The 19,048-nt window shown below is 35.3% G+C and overlaps 1 protein-coding gene across 1 annotated transcript; it reads right to left on the reverse strand.

Annotated features, from left to right (window-relative positions):
- Window positions 1-16,307: 16,307 nt before the first annotated feature.
- LOC145066222 (deoxyhypusine synthase) lies at window positions 16,308-18,688 on the reverse strand. The gene is made up of 8 exons (XM_079013435.1): window positions 18,533-18,688; window positions 17,998-18,254; window positions 17,723-17,890; window positions 17,409-17,627; window positions 17,202-17,288; window positions 16,982-17,087; window positions 16,640-16,875; window positions 16,308-16,557 (listed from the first exon to the last, which is right to left on the reverse strand). The coding sequence occupies exons 2-8, from the start codon at window positions 18,205-18,207 to the stop codon at window positions 16,450-16,452; spliced, it is 1,134 nt and encodes a 377-aa protein (XP_078869561.1). The 5' UTR covers window positions 18,208-18,254; window positions 18,533-18,688; the 3' UTR covers window positions 16,308-16,449.
- Window positions 18,689-19,048: the final 360 nt, after the last annotated feature.

Consider the following 19,048-nt stretch of genomic DNA (forward strand, 5'->3'; position numbering starts at 1 on the left):
AATATGATTTAATTTTAATATATTATACTTACAATATATTAACAAATCACAAGTAACCTCTTTCTCAAATATCCATCCTATCAGATTGTTCTGGTGAAGGCAACCCAAAAGGACCATGCTACTCTCGGGTCAAGTACATACCAATTATAGTTATGGGCTTAGATACCTAATCCAACAGTGTCCACATTAGATGTTTTCACAGAGCCACTAAGACTTCCAGTCGACTTGACTAGAGAGTCCCTTTGAGGTGAAGTGAAGCCAATGTTATCATTTCGATGCGGAGACTGATCACTATTGTCTTCGAATTATGTTTCTACCACAACCTCATCAAGAGGATCTTGCAACTTCATTTGCTTCTTCTTGATCTTCTTAATCATGGCATGGAATCTTCGTTTCTTTGAAGCCAGCTGGAGCAGTAATTTCGCGAATGACCACACCCTTTTTACTTAGCCATCATTTGCGAATCCTCTTTGCTTTTGAAATAGAAACCGCCTTAGGTGACGAAAGAGACTTCTTAGGAACTCCTTCGACAATAGGCCTCCTTTCTAGTGAATGTTGAGGTCTATGCGTGGGATTCTTCGTCCTTTTGAGGACACCTATTTTCGATGGTACTACTTCCTTTTGAATATCCTGAACAACAGGTTCTTGGATAAGCTTTGTGATCTCCTTCTCTACTACCTCAGGTATAGATTTAGGTTTTTCAACCTTCATGGATTTCTTGGAGCTTTTTCCACGTTTCGAAGTACCTTCACTTCCTTTAGGCAACAAAACCACTATTTGCATAGCAGGGTTGATTGTTGAAAGGTAAGAAATAAGAGCAATATATTTCGGATCCACCTTTTGAAGCATGGCATCCGGAATTCGTATAATAGAAGGAAACATCTCTGAGTCATCTTCAACAATCTTCGAAAGTTGATAAATGGAAAACTCTGCTTTTGGAACATCCGAGGGAACAAGAATCCCTTCCTTCTCATATACATCTTGAAGAATGAGACTCTAGTACCTATCGCATGAAATTGTTATGGGAGATACCAATTCCAAACTCCTTCCATAGTTGTGAAACATAGTCCACATTCAATTCATAGTCTAACCCAACAATTAGGGCATAGATTTCCAACTTAGATTTATCAAGGCCAACACTTCAACCTTTGAGACATCGAAGAAAAATCCCAAAAAGAAAATTCTAAATACTAGGTAGATAGGACTTCTTAAACTGGCTTATGTCAGTAAGTAGAGGTTGATGATCCATCTCATTGAAAATATGGATCACCTGGTCATTGATTACTTCATAAAACAGACCATTATTAGGAAGTTTCATGATCTGGGCAAAGTGTTTCTTGGAGATCTTATACTTCTTCTCATTCGTGAGTTGGAACGTGAAAATCTTGGAAGTTTTGTTGAACACAGCAGTGGAATCAGCCAAAGATAACCAGGTCATTGGCACAGAAAAAGAAACAATCATCACCATGGAAAGCACAGAGTGATTAAGAGCCACGATTAGCATTTGTAACTCTTTTGGGTATTTTGAAACATCTAGTTGAACTCGGAAATTTGAACTTTGGATCTTCAACAAGGGTTGAGATGTGGCTTCATCAGTGGTTAGGACAGATCAACATGAACATTGGTTGCCGCCATTGTTAGGGTTTAGAGTTTTGAGTGAAAAGATAAGTATAAGGAAAGAGAATTTGGGGAAAATCTGCAACTAGCATGTGTAAAGTTTGAATGTGTGACCCCCAAAATCCTTTTATACTTAGTACACGGTTTGAATTTGAAGCGATTATCAATGAAATCTTGCCACGTGTATCCTAGGAAAGTGGACCAGTTGTCGTAAAAGTCACCACGTCTGAAAAGTAATGAGCACTTTTTCCTTGAAACCCATGAAGCAACCAAACAGTCACAGCAATCAATCGTTCAGCTTGCCCCAAGAGGATAAGAACCATCACTGAACCTTCATTTCGAGGCAAGGATCATTCGCTTTTGGGATGAGAAACAAAATCATAGCCAAATTTTCGAAATCTAGGTTTGAGTTTGTAATTCCCAAGACCTCAAGGATTTCTTGTGCAAATGTGTGCCAAAGAAAAGTAGGAACCAAGGTAAAAAAAATATATGCGAATAGTGACATCAAATAAACATTTGATGTAAAAGCATATGGAAGACAAAGATCACTTCATTCAATATCAAGAGTGATATCGAACTGCTTGTGTGGTATTCCATGAAATACAATCTAATATTCATAAAAGAATATCAAAAGAGCTTCTTTTAGATAGGCTTCAAAGGTAGGCTCAATTTTATTCATGATCACAACTTAAAATAAGTGTGAATTTAATGATCAAAATTACTTGTATGCCCAGTGTAGTCAGTGACAAGCAAAGGTGAGATAAAAGTGTAAAGTGATAAGAATTCAAACTTGTATTCAAACAGAAATCATGTTCCAAAAAAAATAAGAATTGGATCTTGTAGGGTAAAAATGTCTTGGTTAAAGAACATTATATCAAGATCACGCAAAAGGATAGGAATATGATTTTGAATATCGAAGAAGGTACTGAAACAAATGTTTCACGAAAATCTTGAACTAAAAGTTCACCGTCAATTCCTTTATAAGTTGGGAATTATGGGTTTCACTATCATCACAGACTCATGAATCAAGATCATTAACATAGACCTATGCAGTATCTACATTCTGAATGGTTTAAACCAGAGATGTCAAGGATACGCAAGTGAATTGTATGAATCGTGAAGAATTAAGTTGATGAAAAAGATTTGTTAAGAAACATAGTGTACCTTTTCGAATGATAAGGACTAAGCAGACATCTCTTAACTCAATATGAGAAGAGAAAGGTAGCTCATCGACTGATGCCAATATAGCCTAATTAGGAAGGAACCCTCATAGTGAATGGTCCATTAAGGCCTCGAAACACATAGAGTCTATGAGGATTAGGTCGACATACAACAGCATGCTTCTAAGGACACCTAACTAGTGCAAAGATTCGAAATTATACCTTTTCCATTGTCACGAAGCAATAGCCGCCATAATATGTCGATTGACAACTACACAGACAATTAGTAAGCACGCAAAACACAAAGAAATATTTTTGAATTTTTGTTTTTAAAATGAAAAATACAAAAATAAGAAATCATTTTGGAATTTTTGGTTTTGAAATTTAAAGACAAAAGAAAGAAAATTATTTTTGGAATTTTAGGGTTTTTGAAAAACAAAAAAATCTTTTTGGTATTTTTTATTTTATAAAAACACTATGAAAAACAAGAAAATGTTACCAGATGAACGAAATGAAATTTATCGACATTGAGACATCTAACTTCGAAACATCAAGTCTGCTTAGACAACGAAGTATGTTATGAATCATTCAGAGAGATGTCGAAAATAAAGCATGTCGAACGCTAAATAGTGAACAGTAACTTATGAATCATTCAGCGATGTTTCGGCTCTTCTCTATGGCTCGACGAAGTTTAAACTTAGAACAGCATTTGCATCAATCATTCCTAATCCAGACAAGATTCTGAGAAATAACTTCTCATCCAAAGGTTTGGTAAATATATCAACAAGTTAATCTATTGTTTTCACAAAGTGAACCTCGATATTTCCATCCTCAACGTGATCCTTGATGAAATGATAGTGAAGTGCTATATGCTTGGTCTTCGAATGTTGCACTGGATTATGGCATATACATATGGCACTTTGTGAATAGCAATACAAAGGTATCTTTTTCATGTTGATTACGTAATCACGAAGTTGACATTGTATCCAGATGACTTGAGAAGTGCAAGCTGTAGCAGCAACATATTCTGCTTCTACTGTGGAAATCGAAACACAAGTTTGTTTCTTTGATTTCTAGCTAACAAGCTTCCCATCCAAAAATTGACATCCACCACTAGTGATTTTTCGGTTAGTTGACAACCACCAAGATCTGCATCAGGAAACGCTTGAATGAAAAAACCTTTTTTTGAAGGGTATCATAAATCCAACGAGATTGTCCCTGTGAGATAGCAACAAATATTCTTTAAAGTTGTTAAATGGGGTTCCCTGGGATTCTACTGATATCTAGCACAATTACAAACAGCAAACATAATGTCAGGTCGGCTAGCAGTGAAGTATAGTAATGAACCGATCATGCTCCTATACAAAGTAATATCGACAGCAGGCTTATCCAACGAAGGCCCTAAGCGTGTGCCGACTACCATTGGTACTCGCAATTTCGAACTATTCGTCATGCCAAACTTCTCAAGCAGATTTCAAGACTACTTCTCCTGATTTATGAAAATTCCATCTCTACTTTGATAAATATTCAATCCCATAAAATTATTAATCTTACCCATCATACTCATCTCGAATTGACTTTTCATCATATGCTCAAATTCACTAGACAATGAAGGATCAGTCGAACAAAAAATAATATCATCTACATAAATTTGAACGAACATCAAATGATCGCTCACTTTCTTTCGGAATAGAGTGGGATCAAAAGATCCTTATTTAAATTTCAAGAGTTTTAAAAAATTGGTAAGAGTTACATACCAGGCTCGAGGTACTTGTTTTAATCCATAAACAACTTTATCGAGAATATAGCAATGATTAGGATATTTATCATTTATAAAACCTAGTGGTTTCTCAACATATACAATCTCTTCTAACATGCCATTGAGAAAAGCGCACTTGACATCCATCTGATAAACATCGAAGTCTTTGTGTGTCGTATAAGCAAGAAATATTTGAAAAACCTCGAGTCTCGTGACAGGGGCAAAGGTTTCATCATAGTCAATACCTTCTTGTTGCGAATATCCCTTAACAACCAACATTTCTTTGTTTCGAACCACATTACCTTCTTTGTCAGATTTATTTTTAAAAATCCATTTTAAGCCAAGAACTGAGACATCATCAGGTTTTGGAACTAGTCTCCAAACCTTTTTTCGAATTCAGCAAGTTCATATTACATGGAAACAATCCAATCAGGATCTTCCAAAGCAGCCTTTACTGATTTCAGTTCTATTTTCAAAATAAAAATGTCAAACATGCAAAATTCTTGATGTAAATTGAGTACCTCATTTTTAGCGTGAAGCTGAGCTCTTGTTAAAACTCCAGCTTGAGGATCACCAAGAACTTGTTCTTTGGGATGATTTCGTGTCCATCTGTCCATAGGTGGATATGCAGGATCAAAATCCAAAGGTGCATCTTCGAACATTTCATCTGTTTCAGAACCTTTACATGCATTAGACACATTATCAGTCACATCATGAAAAACATCAGTTTGGTCATTTGAACAAGTAGGTATAAATCCATTTTGCTCCCCCTCGAAAATTGGATGGATATGTTGATGCTCCTCCCCCTTGACAATTGGATTAGTATGTTGATGCTCCCCCTCGACATCTGTAGTCAAACATCCATGCTCCCCCTCGAATTCATCATGCGAATTCAAGTGCTCCCCCTCCACTTGATCACGTTGCAACCCTTGGTGACTTTCAACATGTATTGGAGAGTTTGTGGTAGAGTGTAAATCAGCATCGTCCTAAGTTATTGTCGAATCATCAAAATGTTTTGATGCTTCGGGAATATGATTATCATCAGCATGAAGTTATGCATCTATTGCCCTGTCAGGAACACCAAAATTAAGTCATAATCAAAATCGAAAAAATTAGTAATCGTTGACTCGTCATTTGTTTCTATGAGAATTGGCTTTTGTTCAAAAGTCTTTTCGATAAACTTAACATAGTAATCATCAAAAGTTAGATTGAAAATTTCTTCAATCTTCCTTGTTCATTTGTTTAACACCCGATATGCGACTAAATAGATCGAATATCCCAAGAATATCCCCTCATCAGCTTTGTACTGAAATTTCGAAAGGTTATCTTTGAGATTCATGATGAAACATCTGCAACCAAAAACATGGAAAATTTTCACATTTGTTTTGTGATTGTTAATGATTTCATAAGGGGTGATATTAAAACGGCGATGAATAAATGATCGGTTTTGAGTGAAACATGCTGTCGAAACCACTTCTGCCCAGAGATATTGGGGTAGATTCACATAGGTAAGCATAGTCCTCGTTACTTTGCATAATGACCTATTTCTCCTTTTGAAAACACCATTTTTTGAGGTGTGTAAAGAGACGAAAAATTATGTGTTATCCCTAGATCAGCCAAAAACGAATCAAGAACATGATTCTTAAATTCTCAGCCATTATCACTTTTGATTTTTTTGACTTTCTTCCTCAAACTGATTTCAATGTGCTTGATGAAATCAATCATTACTTGAGCTGTTTCGGACTTATGACGAAGAAATAAAACCCAAGTAAACCATGAAAAATCATCGACAATGACCAAGTTGTACCTCTTCTTGTTGAGAGTCTCGACAGTCGAAGGTCCACAAAGGTCAATGTGAAGAAGTTCCATAGGTTCTATGATCTTCAAAACGATGACTATTGGATGACCTTGACGGTGTTGCTTCCCCTGTTCGCATGCTACACATAACGAATCATTATCAAATTTTAAAATGGGTAAGCCTCGAACAAGATCATTTACCACCAATTTGTTCAGATTTTTGAAATTCAGATGAGATAGTCTTCGATGCCACAGCCAGCTCAAATCATACGACGCTTTCAAAAGTAAGAAAACAGAGGGTACTCCAACTATCAATTGATTAGAACAATTATGGATTTCGTTAATTGATTAACTAGAGTGGTTTAATCCTAAATTAGGTGATCAGGATAAAAAGAATCAAAATCAAACATTCATTAAGCACACAACTGAAAAATCCAGATAGAATCACAAATCAAAAACCAGTTCTAATGATTGATTACCTGAAAAGTATTAATCTGTGTAGAACTAAAATCTAGGGTTTAGACAGACATGGCTAAAATCGGACCAACACTAATGAAAAGAGACATTAAACTACTAATTCTTACTAAAATGAATTATTGAGATGATCCATAACCTTCAAATCTTCAGAAAGTGATGAAAAGTGCATAAATCGCCTTCAGAAGTTTCTTTCGTTGACTGGGAACGTCTAGGGTTTTAACTGAAGAGATAAGGAGTATTTATACGCAAGCCAGAAGCATCAAACAAAAATTTCCACAAAAACAAGATAGTGCTTTGGTGAAAAACACGATCATTTTGATAGTGTTTTTTCTCCGAAGTCCCGAATTGTGACATCCCGAAATAAGGTATATTTTTTTATATCTTAAATCTTTATCAAAATGGCACATTTGGTCCCTTAAAGAAAAAGGTTCACGAATTAGGTCGTACGTAGGGCGTACACGAGAGTACACGCAGCGTACTCATGTAGTGTGCATCATCGCGAATGGCCAGCTAGTATACTGGGCGTACGTGTGGTACACCGGGCATACTATCCCAAACTCCAAAGCCTAATTTCATAGGTTGCTCCCTATATAAAGAACATTAAGTCCTCTTTTGGTCACCCTTATCAGCCGCCAAGCCTTCCCTAAACCCTAATCCCGAGTTTGAGTGATTGTGTGAGCCTTGCAAGTTCATTTGGGTGTTTTGGGTGCATTTAGTTGAAGAAGGAAACTAGAGAAGAAGGAGTGGGTGTTAGCAAGCTTTTAGATCCAAAAAACTTCCCTCCTTGTGCATCATTTTCAGGTATAAAGTTTGTATCTAGGCAAGTCTTTTATTAGATCTCCATGCTTGAAGTTTTAAGAGTTTTGTCCCCAAAGATTATACCTTTATGAGTTTGGGGCATTCCAGGGGTTTATAGTTGTCCTTTCATGCAATATGAGACTTGTGAATTCATAAAAATGGTGGCTTGATCACTTCCTTTGGTTCATGCATGAGCAAAATAGCTTAGAATGTGTTGGGAGTTTATGAATGTTTCTTTAGGACTTTTCTAGCCATGCAAAGGATTAAAGTCGATGACTGTATGGTTTTAGACATCTTAGAAAGGCCAGATCTGTGTTTGGGGTAATTATGTTAAAGGATTAAGACACAAGTTGGTAGAAATGGGAACAGACAGAGTACGTTGGGCATACTCCTGGCTACGCCCTGCGTAGCCGGTCCCAGCCCTGTCATTTCGTTGTTCGAGCTGTACGCCCCGCGTAGGTTGTGGTATGCCCAACGTACTCGTTGGGCTGTTGACTTTTGTTGACTTTAACCCTTGGTGAAGATTTAGGGGTTTGAACCACGAGAAGGGCAAAATGGTCCTTTTTCCCTTAGAAGGTTTAGTTGTGGGATTTGGACTCACGAGTGAGTTGTTGACCTTAATTATTAATTAGGTTTAATTATTTTCTTAACTAGGCAGAGTCTAGGTTAGGCAGATCGGGTGCTAGATTTACTCAGTATCACGTGAGTCTCATCACGTATTCTTACCTTTATGGTAGAATAGTTGTATTTATGATGACCAGATGGGTTTAGCTGTTATGGTTATGCTATGTTATTTATATGTGACTGAGGTTGCTGATAGCCAACCAGGGTTGTTGATAACCCACATGGTGTGTTGTTAGCTCATTGGGACTGCTGATAGTCCTTAGGGTTGTTGATAACCCATGGTTGTTTATTTATGTTGTGTTGTATGTGGTATCTTGGGGAACTCACTAAGCATCGTGTTTATAGTTATTGATTTATATGTGGCAGGTACTTCACAGGACCGTGGGAAGATGAAGGTCTGATTGTATACACACGCTGGGAGATTTACTACTGGGACATGTTTATGAACTCTGATAATTATGATACTGGTTGTTTGGGATAATTATGTAATTGATAACTTGGTTGTGATACTCTAATTTTAGTAAATTAAAAATGAAAATTTTGGTCTAAAATTTGAGGTGTTACATGAATTCTCCGTTTAATGAAGTGTGTTGCTATATCGGACATAAAACTCAAAAACACAATCGTGTTTGTGCTATGGGATCCTGAAACTTGACTTTTGGCATGGAAAAGTTGTGAATATGAAGCACGACCAAAAATACGATCGCATGGTGAAAAACACGATCGTGTAAACTCGAAAATGTGCATTTCGGACGTGAACTCTTGAGTTTAAGCAAATCTGAACCAATCTCTAGCTCCCTCGGGTATTTTAGCTCCATGAAGCTCCAAACATGCATCCAAGCTGCTTCCAAAACTCTGCTCCAATCAAAATATCTGAAAAAGACATAAAAACATGATCAGTACGGGAATTCTAGCAATAAACATGAGCTAAACATTATTTAAACTAATGCAAACATAAATACATAAAATATAATGCAAAACACTAATAAAAACTACTATAAAGATGCATAAAATGGCATCTAACAATGTGGTATACTAGGAAACTCACTAAGCTTTACGCTTACAGTTGTAGATTAAACATTTTGTGGGTTGTTTATGAGAAGAGCTCGGCGGGACTGATACATGCATCAAAGATATTTATTTCCACGGTTTTGTGAACTTAACTCTGATAATGTGTGGTTTTCAATCAATCAAATGTTATTCAATGGTTTTTGAAACAAAGGTTTAATTGGTTAGTCTGTTTTAAAATGAAAAATCTATTTATAATTTTTGGGACGTTACACTAGCTCACTATAAACCTTCCTGAAGTAGACATATATATGCTTAGCACATTGCATGTGCTCCACATATGGCAAGTTCTCTTTTGTTGATTCAAGCAGCCCCTACATTTGACATATATAGCATATTAATTAGCTACTATAACCAAATAACTTTTAAATATAATATTTTATTTGGAGTACCTTATGTTGATCAGTAATAATACATAAACACCTTTCACCTATTTTGTCTTATTTTCAATGTCCATAAAATCCCAACCTATGGGATGAAAATTGGTTGTTGGCATCTCTCCCTATTACAGTTTGTAGTCCTCCTTTACCCTGTTTAGAAAATAGACATCAAGCCCAATTACCCTATGACAATCTCTTCTTTAACCACCTTTAATTGATGTAAAACATATGTAAATTTAGTGAAAATATATGTTGTTATCAGGGTTGACACTCAAAGTAACTTTAATTATATTACCTGGATTGAATCTCATCAATCTATGTTCATAATCCCAAACTCTTGCATAGTGATCACTTAATTTTCATTCTATGAGAGACATTGCAGTGCACCTAGCTCTATACCACTTTGACTAAGATATTTGACAATGAAATTTACTTTGTATCATAGTTTGCATCTCTTTACATTTTAGGTTTTATTTTTTATCAACTCTTTCAAAATTTCCTTACAATCCATGTTGGGTTCATAAAGGGAGCATTATCCGAGGGCCTAACACACTTATACTCATCAGCCATGGTTTTAATTTGAAAGGACCTCTTTTTACTCATCCAAAACGCCTAGATACTAAAGGGACACTGTTTTTCCTCACCTTTATTCCCACATCTAACTGTCATTATCACATTATCATATATCTAGCCAATACTCATTACTAATGGCATAATTCCTTAAACAAAGTTTCAATTGGTTAGGTGATTCATACCTTTCTCCATGTAGAGGTTACATCTTATTCTACTTCACAAAGGAATCGTGGGTGAAATATTCAACCCTAAGTCCACCTTCCTCCTCCAAGACTTCTTCTTTAGGAATGTAATCATTAGCATCTCCATAGATTGTGTTAAGGAACACGTCTTTGCATCTAGCTGGTGGTTCGATTATGAAATTGTCTTTGTCTTCAACGTCTATTTTTAATATCCAGTTCTTCATTTTCATGGTTTATGTCAACGAAATTATTGTCTTCACTCTTACCCTTACGCTTCATTACACTCACTAAGCCATATTTAATAATCAATGTTTCAACAAACATGGACCGATTCGAGGATTTGACCAAGAAAGTGTACCCTTCAACTCATTTAAATGAAAAATACTAAAAAAAAACCCATTTTTTTTATAAACGAGAGCGGCACCTTCATTAAAATTTATTAATAAAAATGATAAATACAATAGCAACCGGAGATTCCCTACCTATGAAAAATTTATGTTAGTATTCATAACATTTTATCCACGTCAGCCAAGGAACCGGTTAGATAAGTGGTAACCTAGTATGAGACGTTTTGCAAACATTAGTCATTACCCTAAGCGTAATCATTAAAAAAACAAACATAGCTTTATTGTTAATAGAGTTAAAGTTAGGGTTTTTTTATAGATTTCCTTTAAATGTAAAACCTAAAATGACTACATGAAAATTTTAAGCACATAGTTCTTTATCGCAATGTTATTTCTCATCATACGACCATTTGGATAGAAATTGAATCTAAAAGGTGTCATTACAATTACAATGACTTATTTTACATGTACTCTTTTGATACATATTCTCAAAAAATTGTTTATATGATTTATGTAATCATTAGTTGTAACCCATCAAACCCATTTTGAAATGAAAAACGAATTCACAAAACTTCACACTTATGGAAAAGAAAACAAGATTATTATCAAGACTTAGAAGTTTTAACTTTCCTAATATTAGAATAATCGATCAAAATACATTTGTCAAATCTTAAAAGAAAGCTTATTAAATATGTTTCGTCTTATAGAAATAACCAAACAACCAAAGACCTTATAAATTCAAAATTAATATTATGTCTTCTTTTATAAATCATTTGGAAAAGTGATTTGCCTTTCAAATTTGCTTAGAAAGGTTGATTTAGAGCATTACACTCCTAACCATCCCATGTCAAATAAGGATATGGTCATATTCATTATGTTTGTGTTTGTGCTTTTGTTTGTGTTTTTGTTTTTAAAACATTATTTTTAATGGAACAGAAATATATGACGTGTAGTGAATAATGCCTTCTTTTAAAAAGACAGTTTGATTTAGAGTGTGTTTGGTTGACAGTAAAAGAATCAAATTTGAGGAAAAATAATTACAATTTCTTCGAATTCATGCGTTTGGTTGGACTTAGAGGGGATAAATGGATTCCTAAAAGAAATAAACTTTCCACTATATGGAGGAAAGTTAATTCATTTCAAAGTTGGATGGAAAACACTCCTTCTCATCAAGAAAAGTGGCAAATTACAAAAATACCCTTGTACTTATCAGAAAACCCACTACTACTACTACTACCACCACTACCATCACCGACCACCACCACTGACGCCACCGCCGACGTCACTACTACCATCGTCATCGTCGCCGCCACCGCTGCCGCCACCACCGACCACTCACCACCGTCACCGCCACCATCCACCACCACCCATGTCGCCGCCACCACTACCATCACCCACCACCACCACTATCAAGGCCGCCACCACCACCTCCGCCATCACCCACCACCACTACCAACGTCCTCACCATCATCACTGCCACCACCATCACTGCCACCGCCACCGCACCCACTACCATCACCCACCACCACCTGTTAGAAAATCGGGGTATAGATATACTTGGATCAATGAGAGTTATGAAACACTTTCAGAATAAAGAATTTTGAGGGTACACTCAAAATCTCTAATCGGATGAAACTCATTGTTTTCTAGAATGGAGATGAAGAAGATGTTATGAAATTTGTACCCAAAATGATTTCGAAATTGATAATATAACAAGAACTAACTCCTTGTCTTAAAACTGTCATATGGTAGTTGCAGGAAAACAACTTCTCGTCCAAAAACTGTCACATTACTAGCCAGGGGCTCTGGCCCTTGGAACTCGCTAGGGGTTGCCACCCTTGGACCCTGCTGCCCCCAGACCCCCGTCAGTTTAGGGGCTTCGCCCCTAAATAGCAGTATACTTTCAACAAAGACAAAATTAAACAAATCTGCACTCCGTACCATACCGATTTGTTCAATAATTGTCAAAGTGACATTGATTAACAAATTAACCCCATTACACTTAAATAATATTAGTGATATAAAATCATCAACAAACCTCCCCCATTTAAGTGTAATAATGATTAACTTAAAGTTAAAATCATAACAACAACAAACTGATGCATAAATGAAATATCGTGATGGTTAAATTTCCCATTAATATATTACTCATTCCAAATATTCGAATATCAGGGTGTCACTAAGGATTGAACCCTTTCTATTCTAAGTGAATACAAGAAGATAATACATTCTCAAAGTTCTAAGTGAATACATGGAGAATGAAGAAGATGTTATGAAATGTGTACCCAAAAATGATTTCGAAATTGATAATATAACAGGAACTAACTTCCTGTCTTAAAACTGTCATATGGTAGTTGCAGGAAAACAACTTTCTGTCCAAAAATTGTCACAAACTAACATAAAATCGGGTCTATAAATGGATCAAAAAATCAGGTGTATTTAAAGAAAATACGGATTTTCTGATGCATTTTTTATATAACAACATAACTCATAGAAAAAAAAATTGTGCTGACTTGGCAGCTCGACCGCAGCTAGGGGCTCTGCCCCTTGGACCCCGCTTCCAGGGGCGCTGCCCCCAGACCCCCGTTGGTTTAGGGGCTTCACCCCTAAATAGCAGTATACTTTCAATAAAGACAAAAATTAAACAAATGCGCACTCTGCACCAAATCGATTTGTTCAACAATTGTCAAAGTGACATTGATCAACAAATTAAACTCATTACACTTAAATAATATTAGTGATATAAAATCACCAACACCACCAACGTTGCCACTACCATTACTCACGACCACCACCAACACTGCCACTAGCACATTCGCTACCACCATTGCCACCAACCGTCACTGCCACCAACACCATCATCACCGTCGTCACTACGACCAGCCACCACTGCTACCATCACCACCACCACCACAATCAATGCTACCGTCACCATCACCATCGTCGTCACCGACACCATCACCGCCACCCACCACTGTCACTGCAACCATCACTGACGCCGTCACCACCGCCACCACCCCCCACCACCACTGCTACCACTGTTGAAATTTTACTGTTTTTATAATTTATATAATGTATTATAAGTTAGAAAACAAGGTAAATTTAAGCAAAACGGGCAAAAAGGGTAATTATGTCATAGTATATGAATTCTGATTCCATTTCCAACAAACCAAACAAAATCTGGAATTAATTTCAATTCCATTTCCTGCCAACCAAATAATATATGGAATTGGATTCAAATTCTTGACAGGTTCCTTTTTCAATTCCAATTTAAATTCCTTCAACAACATTCTGCGAACCAAAAAGTACCTTAGAATTTTACAAATTCATCACTTTCCTTTCCTTTGCATAGTCATAACGAAAACTTTTAACAAATTTTGAAAATTGTTGTTTTATCAGGCAACTAAGTTTTCAAAAACATCATCATTTCCATTTTAATAGGAAAACGCTATACTTTCTTTTAATTTAATCGAAAAATTCAAACTACTTAAGTAAAGTCATCAACGGCTTTGAGAAAAAATATCAACTCTTGCTTAGGCCCCGTTTGATAAATATTTTTTCAAGTCCAAATAGATTTTTCTGGCTGAATCTGTTTGATTTACACAAAAAAATTGTATTTCTCGATAAGATATGTCTTTCCCAGAAAGCCACAAAACCATATATTTCTAGCTGAATGGGCTGGAAAGACAATTATGCCCCAAACCTCACCTATTTCTTTTTTGGATTATTAATTTTTTTTAATTTATTTTTTATTAGATTATTATATATTAATAAATATTAGTTATAATATATAATATTAATATATTGATAAATATTACTTTATTGGATTATTAATATTTTTTAGTTACTTTTTTAATTCATTTTTATTGGATTAATTTTTTTTTACTACACCACCACCATCCTAATTTATTTTAAAAAATCTCATCCATCTCAATCACTATCGGACATAAAACGGGTCAAGAATCACACGTTGGGTTATAAGAAAAAACTAAATGGCTAGAAAGAATAACAACGTAACATCATCTTGAAAAACAATAAACTAAAAACAACCTAATCAACATTCTATTTGAATTTTAATTGATTTGTGTTTAATTACTTTGTATGGCAATTTGTATTTAAATTTTTAAATGATTATTTTGTAATTTTGATTTTGTATGACAATTTGTATGTTTTTATAGTTATTCAAGAGCTTCATCCATAACAATATAGAACAACATGGTAATATGATCATTTTTCATCATTCAGCACAGTCAGTTAGATGTACAATCAAACAATATGGTTTTTTTATCAGTCATAAAACTTTCCCGACAACATTTTCTCATAAAGCATTTTCCCAACATCAACTATCAAACGGGACCTTAGTAAAGACTATATACTAACTCACAGATCAAGGTGTACAAAGTCACTTAGATTTGACCTTTTATGTTCATTGACCGAATAAGTCTCATAGGTTTACTTAGCACTATGAAAAATGTCATAAGGAATGACATCACCACGACGCCACTATCATACACTAAGGTTTCTTTTAAAACACAAATGACTTGGTCATCGGGATGACTGAGTCGATTGTGTTATACAAACATAGACACAAAGAAAGATTATGTAGAACAATTATTTGAATTACTCTGCATATAGTTATTTGAAAAGTACAGACCATGAGACTATCAATCTCTATAATCTGTTTTACTCGTAAATCCTATAAAGAACAATTGTTTTAATCAAAGTAAACCCCAAGCCTCCTATCTTGGGTTAATTTATGGACACAAAGAAAATGAACATTGTAATCTGGCACAACTAGCACATTTGCCAACATGTCTGAAACTTTTAGGTTGCCAGTTTTTGAAATTTTGGTGTCGGTCCCATCGGGATGGTCCACGGTCATTTTTAACTCAGAGACATTAATAATATTTTCCAAACGATCATCAGTACATGTCATTTGTTGAGTTGCAGTTGAGTCAACAATTGAAGAAGACAAATTGATACATGTCATATTAGCAAAAGTATTTATACTTTCCATGTTGGCAGAAGTCTTTAACAACGGGTCTATCGTTTATTAAACGTAACAATTTGGAGATATGATCACTAAGGAGATGTATTGGAGCTTGACCTTCACCCAAGAAGCACACAATGATATCATAAACACTGTTATTAGCAATTGATCTTTTTTTGTTTCATTTTGAACTTTAAAAATTTTAAGGAATCTAGTTAGCTTAAAACACCTTTAAACAGTGTATCCTTTACGATGACAATAATTGCAAACCAAAGTAGATCCATTTCTATTCTTTCTTTCTTTTTTATATGGACCTTTAGTAAAAAAAAAATAAGAAGCTGATTTTTTTTTATTATTATTATGTCCAGCAGAGGAGCCTCTAAATTGTAAATCTATTCTCTGGAAATAATGAGAAGGGCTTTTTTGACGATAAGTAAAGGTTCATGCATTAAAATATTACTTCAAATTTGACTGTATGAATCATTTAACCCCATTAAAAATTGCATATAAGTTTGATTTGTTGTGAGAAGCTTTGAAATTACTTAAACATTTTACGTGTACACTCTCCAAGATTAGTAACATTGTCTCCTTGTTTGTGTGCATTAATATTCTTCCAAAGACCATTTTTTAGCAAACAAAATATCAAAAATGAGTCCCTGTCCCTACACTGTTCCACCTTTTTAAACCAAAGCTTTGGTTGACTCAACATTTTTCATCTCCCCCTCTCTCTTTGCAGCAAATGTTTCTGCAACAAGTAAAGGGAACGCGATAGTTGCATCACAGTGCACCTGGATCAAAACAATCAAAACCATTTAAATTAAAAACTTCACCAAAAAAAAATAAAACATTGTATTTATTTTAATGAAAAACCTTGACAGATTTAGCAGAACCACGTATTTTCCCCCAGGAGACAGCTTCATCAGGTCGAGCACCAGAATCACTGCCATCAAACTCCTGAGCAGTGTTGATGAAAACAGCATAATCCGCACCATTTCTCATCATATTCGCATTACAAATGTGATGTTTTGGTAACCCTCCTCCTAGAATTATCATCCCTGTCTTTCTAGGGTTTGCATGCACAGCCTCGCTGTTAATCGCGCGTATATCTGTTGATCAGTTTTCACAAATTATAACACATGCAAAATGATTGTAATAATAATAATAATAATAATAATTGAAGAAAGTCAAGATGAGAGAAAATTGTCATGTCACCTTGTACTACATCAATAACAAGACCCGGATTGCGAAATGAATGGAAATATAACATGTCCCCTAGAGACCCGTCTGTTAAGCCTGGGCAAAACACAGGAATGTCGTTCTACAATAAAACTAATCATGTTATTGCATAAATATAATAGTAACCCAACTCCAAACCATCAGAATGGAGAGATCTTTTTAAAAAAATAAATAAATAATGTGAGCATGGGATTACCTTATATGCCCAATATAAATAAGAACTCTCATTATTAATCTCCTTCCCCAAACGTGATATTACTTTTGATGGAGTCCATAACACATGCTGTTAAACACAAAGCGGATAGAGTATAAATTTATTATATGATGGAAAGGATTTTGAATCTAAAGAACAGATTACAAAAATGTAAATCAACAACACCTTGAATGAAAATACAATGAATACCTGTGTATTTTGTTCTTGAAGCATTTGGTCTAATATTGGGATAATCCAATCCTCAAATTTACAGTAGTTATCATTTGGCACCAATAAGTTACCAATACGATTAAGACCTTTTGACCTTAAGGCAGCACCAGGTAGAGAAAATTCACCTCTGTATGTGTCTGCAAGACATTTTATCAGATCTTCCTCAATGCCACCGGTTGTCGTCACAATCACATCAACCTGGATTTTATATATTATAACACAAAAGTTTTTAGTTATAAAAAGAATAAAACTGATTCGTATGTTTATCATCATAAAAGTTGCAAATTACTAACCATATGATGTTGAGTTAGATAGCGAATAATGTCTCGAACACCAGAAGAAATGAGGTTTGAAGTGAACCCTAGAAAGATTTTGCACTTGACAGACTCTCTGTAAGCTGGGTTACTCTCTTCCTCACTGCAATCTTCGGTTACTTGCTCATGAGAAAGCCTCCAGTCTAGCTACAATCAACAAATTGGACGCCTCAAGATCATACAAACATGAAAAACCTAATTCCAAAAGATAAAAACAATATACGTGGTAAAGAATCTGAGAACGAACCACTTACCATTTGATTAACGGTTTCAATGGCATCACCGAGGTTAGAAGCTTGGAATCCAGTGGAAATTAGGGATCTGAGAATCTGCGAATAATTAATCCCAGTGTTGAAATCGTAGCCCTGGATTTTAGCACAGCTGCCTTCTAAACTCTCTGATTCCTTGAACACCACCGACCTTAAGTTCTCAATCACCCCTGCCTCTTTAACGACTTCCCCCATATCTGCAACTTGGGCTGCTGCACTCTCACGCTACTAAGGGGCTGTTTCTGTTTTACGAAACAAACAATTTACAAATACACAGCATGACTAGTAATCCTCCAAAGATTAATATAAACAAATGAATCATCATTATATAGCTAACCTAACATAAATCAGAACTCAGAATATTACTTATCTTTCAGTTGTGATAAATCAGACAATTATCCCAATATACATAAAAGTCAAATAAGTCATCATACAAATTTTACTTCAGTTGCGATAAATCAAAGAATCATATATATGCAAGACATCAAACATATCAAACAAATTTGCAAACGAATCAAACCTGTAGAACACTAGGGCGAAAAAAATATTGTCGAGCCGGTGAAGGAGAGGGAGCGCCGGTGGGGAAGATGAACCGGCAGGGAGAGGCGGCGGGGAGGTACCGGCGACGAAATGCTGAGGAGACAAAGGAGTTCACTTTGTAATCGGAAAATATTAACCGAAGATATTTAACAAAAACTTTATTTTTTTATTTTTTATTTTTTATGAAAAGCAATTAATGATATTTGTTTTATGGGGAAAAACATTTAAAAAATTAACAATGAACTTTTAAAAAATTGAATAAAAAACCAACCATACCGGATAGATCATTCATTTTAACATTTTTTATCACGTAATTCTCTGGTATCATTGTTGATGTGGTAAAGAGATGAAATTGATGGCGACTCACTAAATGAGTATTGTATTTAAAGGCTATTAAGCCTCATTCGTGCCCCTAAAATCGAACAAGGCAAAAATCAAAGCAAGAGGAGCAGGGGATGTCGTCTTCATCTTTTGTAGGAAGTCAAAGACCAAATCG

The sequence above is a fragment of the Lactuca serriola genome, chromosome 8, assembly GCF_051521515.1.
Source record: "Lactuca serriola cultivar US96UC23 chromosome 8, Lser_US96UC23_V15, whole genome shotgun sequence".
Taxonomy (NCBI): Eukaryota; Viridiplantae; Streptophyta; class Magnoliopsida; order Asterales; family Asteraceae; genus Lactuca; species Lactuca serriola.

What these genes read in the sequence shown, in the direction of transcription:
- LOC145066222 (XM_079013435.1), bottom strand. Translation starts at nt 18,207, where the DNA reads ATGGGGGAAGTCGTTAAAGAGGCAGGGGTGATTGAGAACTTAAGGTCG. An exon ending in ATCTAACTCAACATCATATG is followed by an intron (nt 17,628 to 17,722) that starts GTTAGTAATTTG and finishes TATAAAATCCAG; the next exon opens with GTTGATGTGATTGTGACGAC. An exon ending in ATTTATATTGGGCATATAAG is followed by an intron (nt 17,088 to 17,201) that starts GTAATCCCATGC and finishes GTTTTATTGTAG; the next exon opens with AACGACATTCCTGTGTTTTG.